General features: G+C 32.4%; 1 protein-coding gene across 1 annotated transcript; it reads left to right on the forward strand.

Annotated features, from left to right (window-relative positions):
* Nucleotides 1-8,307: 8,307 nt before the first annotated feature.
* Nucleotides 8,308-10,603, forward strand: LOC113734824 (S-adenosyl-L-methionine:benzoic acid/salicylic acid carboxyl methyltransferase 3-like). The gene is made up of 4 exons (XM_027261561.2): nt 8,308-8,484; nt 8,740-9,144; nt 9,247-9,501; nt 10,211-10,603. The coding sequence occupies exons 1-4, from the start codon at nt 8,410-8,412 to the stop codon at nt 10,568-10,570; spliced, it is 1,095 nt and encodes a 364-aa protein (XP_027117362.1). The 5' UTR covers nt 8,308-8,409; the 3' UTR covers nt 10,571-10,603.
* Nucleotides 10,604-11,594: the final 991 nt, after the last annotated feature.

Below are 11,594 nucleotides of genomic sequence, written 5' to 3' on the forward strand. Positions count from 1 at the left end.
TACCGGGTCCTGGGGTTTCAAAATGTGTTTATTACATGATAGGGACTTAGGGAGAAATATATTGCGAGAGAGTCCACCAAAGAGTCCAATATTTAAGTCAGAAACTCAAATTTGATCCAAAAACTTAAACTGTTAGGTCTCGATCCCTGATTTACATATTAAGTACTCTTTTTTTATCTTTCGAACCAATGTGAGATATAATCATTTACTCATGAACCTAATATATCACCTCCTTCATAAGTAACCCCTCACATTGAATTCAAATTTACAAGTCCTTGTTCGAGTCCACTTTAATACTCAACGCAAGCTCACCTTATCATCTAAAGTCACCTCTTCTCTCAAATATGAACCTACTCTTCTTCAACATCTATTTAAATTGTATTCTGGACTCCTGCTAACCCTTGGTTCCTTGGTCTAACATTAACTGGACCCCCGTCAAACCCATGACGCACCTAGTCCAACACTAACCAAACTCCTTAGTACTTTAGCACTTCTGTCCACTATTAAGAAGGGAATTTTCACTGGTCCAACTTTTAGAAGAATTCACTTGCCCATGAGTAGACCAGTCTCATAACCTAAAACGTTGATACCAATTTCATAGAGATAAATACCTCGAGAGAATCTACCAAAGAGCCCAATATGTAAGTTAAGAACCCAACTCTAATCCAAAAGTTTAAGCTGTTAGGTTTCGATCTCTTATTTATATATTAACCGTCTCACATAATCCTTTACTCATGAATCTAACATTACATAGTTTCTGCAGTTTAATATGCAATGAAAAGATCCTTTTATAGTTCACTGTGAGCATTAGTTGTCTGCTTCCTTCCTTTGGTCAAATGAGTTTTGATTCATTTCCCTCAAATAAATGGCTTTACATGAGAGTTAGTATCCTAAAAGAGAAGTATTTAGTTTGCTTCAATGGGGTTTCAAAGATCAGATAATTGAGTTCAATATGTTTAGGCCCTTTGCAATAAATAAGGACTCTCGATTGCCTAATGATAGTAATATACATAAGACTCGAGATTGCCTAAAGACACAAAACCAGCTAGTACTCGGACTCTGATCGCTGACAACTCTTAAAAATAAGGAAATAAAGTAATCACACGGTTTTGGACTTGACTTGTATTTAACTACCTTGAACTTTTTTTTTTTTTTTTTCTATCATCATCATTTTTCCTATACTTCCCTACTCTAACTTAATCTACAAGGGGAGGTTTGAACCTAGGGAGACTGATGAAAACTGAACCACCATCAGAACAGACGGAGCACTACGCATCCGTATAAATTCGAGAAAACCACATATTGTGACAATTGATTGGAGGCAAGGTTTGAACTCTTGACATTTGTAATATCCAACAGCCTGGCTAGAACTTTGGCAAAGCTAATTTTAGCTGGTCTAGACACCAAAACAGCAGAGTAAATGGCTTAGGTAACTAAATACTTAAATAGCTTAGTTGAAAATACTTCTAATAGTGTCGAGTAATACGGCTTTCGTCACTTTTAGCAATATCTTTATTCGTTTCTTGGTTTTCAAAACCTTGTTAGTACACCTGACTTTTGTTTTCTAATATATATGTGTGTGTTTATATATAGAAACACACACACACACACACACATATATATATTAGTTTGAAAATGAATTATGTACGAGTCTAAGGTGTAAGTTATAAATTCGTTGAAGATTGAAAAATGTTGATGGATATAAAAGTTAGCCGTAGAGAGGTAGGATGCGTTTTATTGCTACGCACTTCTAGAGAGTGTGTCCCATATTAGGCATTTAATGGAAGAATGAAAAGTTTGCACAATTTGTTGTACTATTTCAAGCCAAGGCCTCACATAAGTTCACTGAACATGTGAATATAAAAAATTTTACATCTATTAAGAAATAATTTTCCAAGTTGTAGAACCAATTTCTTCCTACCCCTTCTCCTGATCAAAATTTAAAAAGAAAAAAAAAAGATAGTCTCTTTTGGGGAAACTTATGTACTTATGACGGTGACTGTCCATATGAATACTTGTGATCTTTGGATAAATAAAATAGAAACTCACTTGAGTTCATTTTCTATTTTACTTAGGTGATTTCCGCTTCGATCAACACCATAGTGAAGGTATTACCCCGATCATAATTCGCTTATAAAAATATTTAAAAGTTATTCACCAACACACCATTTTAATTAGTAACGAGATACAGATGCATGCATGACCTTTTGTAAAGAAATAGTAACTTCGCTGTACACTACGCATTGACACAACAATTGAAAAGGACTCTACATAGGAAATGTCTTTCCACAACTGCAAGCAATTAGAAGGAAGCACTTCATCATTTCGATGCGAACAACTGGGCGCGCAGTTCATCTTTATTGAACTTGGGTTATCAATCAATTTGGTTTACGAATAAAATGTGCAAAAATACTGAGACGTTCTTCACATTTATTGCATTGATCTTCTAAAATTAGAGTTGGAAGCGCTGTGCATACAAGCAGCAAAAGCATATTTCCAAATAATGGGATGACAACCAACTAATTTTGTGGGCAGACGCAATGCTTTTACCTTTGGGGAAGAGGGTGATACTCAAATAAATGGAAAGAAGACATTCTAATTTTCCAAAAAGCTCTATTGACCCAAAAGAAAAGCAAACCATATTGTCAAAATGATGTGAAACTAATATTAATAATTAATTTTTTTTCGCCCTATAGAACTTTCACTCTGTTGGTTGGACACAAATTTTTTTTTTTTTTTTTAAACGTTGAGAGCACTGCAAGTAACAAATAGTATAACTGATTTAGCACAAAGCAATGACCATTTGGTCTTCTTTTAATGTTTCTAGTTGACCCATTGATGATACTAAATTTTAGTTATGGCTACTATAGGCTTCAAGCCTGGATTAGTGTGGATGACCTCGCCTACTGATAGAGCCATTTCTTAGTATGATTTATTGATCTGGTCCATTTGGGTGAAATGCAGAAACAGACAATAATACTAAAGGCTTTTTCTAGGTGCTCTGTTCTATAGGATTTTGACAAATGAGGCGTCCATAAATATGATTACTAGAAATAATTGTGTAAAGTGGGGTTGATGGTTGAGATTATCCTTCTTTAACTTTTGGGTGGTTGAAATCAATATTGAGATACAATTTGAAATATGTGATTGAACGCATGGTTGAAGAGTAGCCACACATACATGTGTTGTATTATTGTGCACGTTGATTGTTTTATGTACACAATTCTTGTCTAAGCACCTATATTAGGAAAGGACAATCGATCAATTTCTAATTTTATCGTTTCCTAATTGATCAATTTTGCAATTTTAGAGCTGGACCACTAATTTGACAATTTATTGACAGATTACGTGTTCAATTATCTTGTTTTTATTAGAATTGAAATGGCAAAAAGATAATAGATGAACATATATAGAAAACCAAAACAAACACACACACATACACAGTGGGAGTAGCAAGGCCATAAAATTATTCATTTTGATTTGAACCATCATGTCAGACTCCTAAAAAGTCATCTCCAAATTAGAGTGCAAACACCACTTAATTATTCTGATCCAAGTTTTAATGATACCAGCTCAATTTTAAGTAGTCTCAATAAGTTGAAAAACTCTCATTCTGGCTTATTTTTTTAATTTTCCCCACCTCAATTTTATATGTTTATATATATAATGTGTGTGTCCGAGACTTCTATATTCATAAAGAGATCGAGTCCCATGAAGGAAACTAACCAAAATTTGTCTACATCTGTAGGCAATTATCATTCTCCACTAACCAAGATTAGTGTTTAGTGTTTCTTAAAGTGAATGCTTGGCGGGGTCATTGTCTAGCTCAATTGTTTATTAGAGTAACAAAACACACTCAAGAGGGAAAGTTATGCTAGTTGTAAAATCTAAAATCCTATTTGCAATTGAATTTATGCAATTCTCATGTCTACGAAATTCAATACAAAAATAACAAAGCATGTAAATATAGCTATTTATCTATTCAAATGGCAATTTCTATCCACACACAACAATTCAGTCACTTAACTATTGAACCAATAAATTGTATCAACTACAAGATAATTTTCAAAATGGAACAATCATTCACACACTTGTTCATTTAAGCACATGATTCAAATGGATCAAGTATAATTGTAATCATATTTAATCAATAAATGACATGCATCAAGTGGGAATATAGAGTTACCATGTACCTTCAGTAGTAAAATGCAATCTAAGAGCAAAATATCTCCACACTTCGTCCGCTTGCAATAGCAAGCACAAAGGCTTATTCAGGATTTTGTAGAATGGAAGCTATGCAACTCATAGACCAGAAAGCAAGAGCAAAATTGAGCATACCTCTACAAACCCAACTTTGGTATTGTGCAAACCTTCTTAATCCTCAATTTTGTACCTTAACAATAGCCATTATGGTAACCTACGTTACAAATTGATGAGCAAATGTTGAAGAAAATAGGAGGTCCTGCGTTACTCTTGTAACATTTATTCCAAATGATTCTTTACCTCTCACACTTTAATGGCCTCATCAATGTGCTACAATTATTAATTCAAATAAGTGCCATTTGTTGCAAGAGTTGAATTAATGGTTCTTGAGCTTGAATGATGAAGAAGACGAAACTTTCTACAGTTACAATTCAAGCATTCATTTTTAACTTTACTGCACCAATATTATCTTAAATGCATTTAATTTGCATAATCAATTCAGCTAAACATACTTGAGGGGAGTTAATTTCGCTTTTCTACCCACTTTGCTAAATCAATGGCAAAGTAGCCAAACCATTAGCCACTAAAGGGTACAGTAGGTAAACCATGCAAAATTAGGCAACAGAAACTTGTGTATTTTGCTTAATCAATACTGTTATATTTTTACCATTACCAAAACGCCCCTACAAATGTTAGATGAAAATCACCCAAGAGTCATACAACAACTCCTTTATATATATATACTAGGAAGGGACAGCCCGCGCGACGCGCGGGAATTTGGTGCTTGTGATTCAAGATAATTAATAATTATTGTTTAATATTTTGTAGTATAGGAACTGAAGTATGATGATTTTATCGTGTGATTTTAATAGAAAAATAATAAGTTACATAGTGAGTCAATAAAAATAATGTGCAATAAAACATCCTTATCGTTATACTATATAAGAATCTGTTGTGATCAAATGTTATGTTTGAATTTCAACTGCAAAGATAAAGGTAGTTTGAAAATGTAAAAATATTTGAAGTGTAATTGAAAAGTATCCAAATGTCTCTTCTAAAACTTATCCAATATGATAAAATATTTTAAAGTATCAATTGGACCCTTCATCTCTCGAATCTATATATATTCGTGAAAGATCCTCAAGCAATGCTTCTGATTTCTCCCTCGACTTAAGCTCAACTTGAATTATCAAGTCAAGTTTATCCATCAATTACTTTGCGTCCAATCTAATCTAAAATAATTTTATTTTTTACTAACTGTTTATATAATTTGGTGGGTATAATACGACTTAATCACATGTTTCTTACAGAGATAATAATATCCAAAAATGATAGATAGATAAGAAACTTAAATGGTATTTTTCAAAATTTTGTAGAAACTATTCAGATTTGGTATTTTTTGCTAGGGGTATTTCTTTATAATCTCATAAATAAGTTCAAATCTGCATAATTGTTAAAGATCTGAATTGAAACTATCTTGATTATAAACAATTGGTGCAAATAATATTCTCTAAAATTGAAATTGTAGAAAATGATAAGTAAAATCAGAAGAAATTCCTCATATGAATTCGAATTGCAAACTATAGGTAGAAACTGCTTAATGATATTTTTCAATGTTTACTTCTATAAGTATTCAATATAGCATCTCTACTTAAGTGACTCGTTTGAACTATGGATAATAATTGCTTCAATCAAATCAAGAAACATTATTTATCATTGTACAACATACAATTATGAGTAAATGAATTAATACAATGCAATCAAAATGGTGCTGTAGTTAAAGCATTTAAACTCATCAAGTTCCATTACAAATTCTTTTACATGGTATAAAAAAACAAATTTTTTGTATTTGAAACTATATAAACAGTATAATACAAAAACGAGATCATAACATAGAAAGCAAATAGAGTGCAAATGACATCTTAGCACTATGTAGCATGATTAATTTTCTTTTTTAGTTTCAATGAAGTACAAAATTTTAAGTTAATAAATTTTACAATCATAAAATTCTCAATTAAAATAAACACAAGTTGAATTTCAAATCATATTACATGAAAAAATAACTACTTGAACCATAACTACTGGAATGTAGTCAACAGATCCCTGGAGTAAAGAATAATATGAGAAAGTTCATGAAAAATAAGGTTATTTGACTTAAAAAAACAGATAATACCTTGGCTGAGGAAGAAAAGATGATAAAATTGCTTTTCTGATTATTTTAGAAAGCAACAACATTATCTCAAATTGTACTTTGACCAGAGACAGAGTCTCTGGGATCTACTAAGAAAAACTATACAATTAGTTAGTTTTTTGAATTAGAAGTATCAAAAGGCAAACTATATGGAGTTTTTGAATAAATCAATCATCAGACAAAAAAACTACAATCGAAGAAGACAAACTCAAAGAACTCACCTCAATTTAAAGGAAACCGAAAAAGAAAAAAGAGTATCGGCTAAACATGGGGACATAAATATGATAATGATTGTTCAGATAATAATTAAATTAATTAATTATAATTAAAATCCAATTATGTAAACATCCAATTAATTCCTTAACGGATGATAAAGGTTTCAGGAAATTGGAAGGCTTGGATGTTAGTATAATAAATGATATATAGGATATAGGATATTCTCGGATCTCAATTTTCTAGTACAATAGGGCATAGCTCATTAATTCTAAACCAACTCGTTACACGACCCACAATCCTCTTATTCTCTTTAATTTGTATTGGAAATGACCCTGAGAACAATTGTCTAAATCTTCTTTTGGATTTTCCTGAAATTGCTAATAGCTAGAGGCATGATTTAACTAAAATTTTCAAATAGAGACAATTGTAATTTAAAATGCAAGAATATCGATTTAATTCTTCATTTTTTCATATGCAGGTTCTATTGCTCAACCCAAACTTAAAACTTAAGTAGTGTGTTGATTTAGGATGGTATATAAATTAATTTTAGTTCGATAAAGTTAGTTTGATACAGTATCAATACTTGCCACGATAAAAAAAATACATAAAACCCCATTGACAACCAATTTTATACCCTCAAATTAAATATCAATATAAAATAATTTGATCTAGAACCACCATTACAACTGTCCTATGTTCTTAAAAATATTAATATCTAAAAAGTAGATAACAAATTCTACCTCCACAATAAAATCATAATAAAAAATTTCTAACCCAATGAAAGAAATCATTATGTAATTATTGATATTTTATAAAAGTTTTTCTTAACAACAAATAAAGTATGATAAATTTCACATCTTTAGTTCTTCTTTCCATTTCAATCATCAATTTCATTATTTATTTCTCTATCATGCGAGTCTCTTCATTTCCTTCTAGTTGACACATAATCTACTCCCTTTATAGATTTTGTAATTTCAATTTGCTAATATCTACAAAATTGAAGATAATAAAAGAGGTTATATTAACTAGAAAATAGACAAGAGACAAAAAAATAGATTTTTTTTAGATTTTGTAAATTTATTACCTTAAATTTAAAATTGTCTACTAAATAGAGGACATTGTAGGTATTTTACTATGTCAAGGAAAGTAAGTGTAATTTCTTAAACCTGAGGAGAGCTGAGTGAAATTGTCAGGAACCTCAAGGAAGGTTTCTGAAATTATCCCTTAATAAATCTGCACAACCACTGGGGGGAGGAGAGAGGCACAAGGAGCTTATCAGCTTATTAAGCCTTTCTTCCTTCTTTCTAAAAGATAAGATTTCGAATGATCTCTTTTTTTTTTTTTCCTTCTTTTTCTCAGTATTCTTTTGGTCGACTAGAGTACAATTTTCCAGATTTTAGCTCTACCTCTTTAGGTAAAAATCTTAAAGTTCGTTCGTATATGATAAATTGACAACGTTTTTTGTATCTATTTGAGATTAATGGCTGATATTGTCCAATTCTATGACATCAGCCGATGCGTTTAATAACGCAGGTAACTTATGTAACGTATGCAATTCAAAACTGTTCATTCCTTGTGTGTATCTCAACTTCGCACGAAGAAATAATTTTTAGCCACTTTTTTTTTTAAGTATTAAAATAATATCTCCGTCAACATCCAGGGTGCAAATGACAACCATTATAAGTAGGATATGAGCACATTAAGCAAAACCCACAGATCGAAGCAAATCAAAGCAAGGAAAATCAGCTTAATTAGCTTTGTTTCATCAAAAGAAAGTCGGTCACGAAAGCGAAAGGGCGATGGAAGTAATTGAAGTTCTTCACATGAATGGAGGGAATGGAGATATAAGTTATGCAAACAACTCATTGGTTCCGGTTGTCTACTTATCCTTAATAAATTATGCTCTCTTTTTACCTCTAACTTAGTTTTCTTCTTCTCTATATAGTTAATATAATCCTTGAACAATATATTTTGTTCTTGGGATTACTTCCTAACTTCAAAATTTGCACCAACCTTTAATCTTGATACAATCTTTGCATGCATTTTTTTTTTCCATTTTTTTGGTGGGTTATAAGGAAAAAGACAACAATTTGATTAGTATTCATTTACCTTCAATTTGGACCATGCAGCAAAAGGTGATACTGATGACCAGGCCAATAACAGAAGCGGCCATAAGTGATCTCTACTGCAGCCTCATCCCCAAAAGCATATGCATTGCGGACTTGGGATGTTCATCTGGACCTAACACTTTTCTGGCTGTTTCTGGGCTAATCAAAACTGTCGACAAGAAGCGCAAAATTTTTGGCCATAAATCTCCAGAATATCAGATATATTTGAATGATCTTCCTAGCAATGATTTCAACACCATTTTCAAGTCTGTGCCACCGTTTCAAGAAAAACTGAAGATGCAGATGGAATCAGGGTTTGGACCATGTTTTTTCGCTGGAGTTCCTGGTTCATTCTACCGAAGGCTTTTCCCCACCAAAACTGTTCATTTTGTTCACTCATCTTATAGTCTTCAATGGCTGTCCCAAGCATGTTTTCTCCATCTTTTTTTTTTTTTTTATGGTTGGTTTCAAGTTTACAAATTTTTTTTTTTTAAATTGAACTTAAGTAATGTTGGTTTTACTCCTTAGGTCCCTGAATTGGAAGAGATTAATAAAGGAAACATTTACATGGCAAGTTCAAGCCCTTCAAGCGTGATAAGGGCATATGTCAAGCAATTTGAGAAGGATTTCTCGACATTTCTGAGCTGCCGAGCAGAGGAATTGGTAACTGGTGGCCGCATGGTTTTGACGATTTTGGGGAGAAAAAGTGAAGATCCTTGTAGCAAAGATGGCTGCTACATTTGGGAGCTTTTAGCTTTGGCCCTTGATGATCTGGTTTCTGAGGTATTTGCCTTGTATTTTGAATAATCTTATTCTTAGAAAATTGTGTAATTTGCTTCCAATGTACACCACAGTTCAGCATATAACATATTCTCAAACCTTCACAGTATTAAACAAAGTAGGAATTAGCGTTAATTGAGTTTCATCTAAAGAAGTCTATTATCTTGTAATCTCTGAACTAGACGTCAGAGTTATCAAAAGTAGAACTAGAACAGCTGTACTTTTGACTTCTGAAGTTATAAACTGAAACCAGTAGTACAATAGTACTCTTTAATTCTTGATTATGTCTAGTACTATAGCAAGGAATAAGAAAGAATAGATGTTTAGAACACAAGTCATGTCTAGTCCACATTGATTAAATATATATGAGAAGTCAGAAATTGGTGTACTTTTGGAAGCTAGGCCCATGTTACTTCTTCTTGTCATTTTCACTTTTAGCTGGAGCTAGCATCAGCATATTGGGATTGTTTTTATTATCATTTTGAGATTCAAGTCATAAAGAAAATTTTTAAAGTCCTTACAATTGTAATTTATTTACTGGATATTCAAGATTACGCCACGTGATTTTAATGACACCCAAGTGATTCCTCCACATGATTCAAGATCCTTAAACAAATCCTTGTTGTACATAACAAAATTACCGGTTAATTAAATCTAGTATTTTGAGAAAATTTTACTATTTGATGCTAATAAATTGATATCACATTTGCAGGGTCTAATTGAAGAAGAGAAACTAGATTCATTCAACATCCCACATTACAATCCATCACCTGCAGAAGTAAGAAATCTAGTTGAGATGGAAGGATCTTTTATGGTTGATCATCTTGAGGCTAGTGAGATCCATTGGAATGCATATGACAGTGACGATCTTGAGTCTGATAAATTCAAAGATGGTGGATATTATGTTGCCAAATGCATGAGAGCTGTCGCTGAACCCTTGCTTGTTAGTCACTTTGGTGAAGGAATAATAGAAGAAGTGTTCTCCAGGTACAGGAAAATACTTTCTGATCGCATGTCCAAAGAGAAGACTCAGTTCATCAGTGTGATTGTCTCCTTGGCTAAAAGGGCATGATAATCTGCGATGTAATCCCTCAAGAAGTGAATATCTACAACTGTGTCATCGGAGTTGTCAAAATCATAACTACAAGAATTATACTTTTAAATCCTCAAATTACAAGCAGAAACTAGTAGCTAGGATTGGATTAGTACTCACAAATTCTGAATTGTGTACGCTACTACAGCAACGATCAGAAATAATACATGTTTAGAACATGGCTCATATCCAGTCAAGATCGGTTAAATTTGAGAGGCCAGAAATTGGTAGCAGTTTTATGATCCGAGTTTGTCATTTTCCACTTTTTAGCTGGCAAGAGCAACAGCAACTCTGGAGTTTGGACTTTATTTGTTATCCTTTGTCCTTTAACTTAATCCAAGATAAGATAATTTCATTCTCAGTCCATACCCAATCTTACAGCATCAATAGCCTGTGAACAGTGTTTGGTGGGTCGGTTATACTGTGATTTTTGTGAGCTTGAGGGGTGTTTTGGTTTTTGACATTGGATGGCAATGGTTTTTGCTGGAAATTCACTTCTGTCCGCACGGGGGTCTTGGATGGGAACATTTTGGCGGTCAGCAATTTCCAATTACAGCCACACAAATAGAGTTCAAGGGAACCTTGCACTCTGCTGCAAGCAGCTGCCCAGTTGTTTTTTGAATTCTTAGAATGGTTAGAAGGTCCTTCTGTTTTACAAAAAAAATTTAAAAATATAAAGGGATTCTCATTTAAAATTTTTTTTTTTTTTTTTTTTTTGCAAAAGGATAAACTTTCTTCATAAAAAAATGCAAATTAAGAAATGGATTATAGTTTTTGAACTTCTACAGTAGGCCCAACTTTTTTCTTTTGAGCATGAAAAAATAATTTAATAAGTACGTATTTTCTAACTTTAAACACGAGTTTGTTACCCCATTTTTAGAATATCTCCACCAATTATTTCTTAACATTTTGTTCTAACCTATCCTTAAAACAAGTTGATTTGGAATTCACCATTTAAAGATTCCAACTATCTCTTGATTTTGAATACCACTTTTATTAAAAA

This window comes from Coffea arabica, chromosome 3c (assembly GCF_036785885.1).
Source record: "Coffea arabica cultivar ET-39 chromosome 3c, Coffea Arabica ET-39 HiFi, whole genome shotgun sequence".
NCBI lineage: Eukaryota > Viridiplantae > Streptophyta > Magnoliopsida > Gentianales > Rubiaceae > Coffea > Coffea arabica.

What these genes read in the sequence shown, in the direction of transcription:
- LOC113734824 (XM_027261561.2), top strand. Translation starts at nt 8,410, where the DNA reads ATGGAAGTAATTGAAGTTCTTCACATGAATGGAGGGAATGGAGATATA. An exon ending in CAAACAACTCATTGGTTCCG is followed by an intron (nt 8,485 to 8,739) that starts GTTGTCTACTTA and finishes TGGACCATGCAG; the next exon opens with CAAAAGGTGATACTGATGAC. An exon ending in TTGATGATCTGGTTTCTGAG is followed by an intron (nt 9,502 to 10,210) that starts GTATTTGCCTTG and finishes TCACATTTGCAG; the next exon opens with GGTCTAATTGAAGAAGAGAA.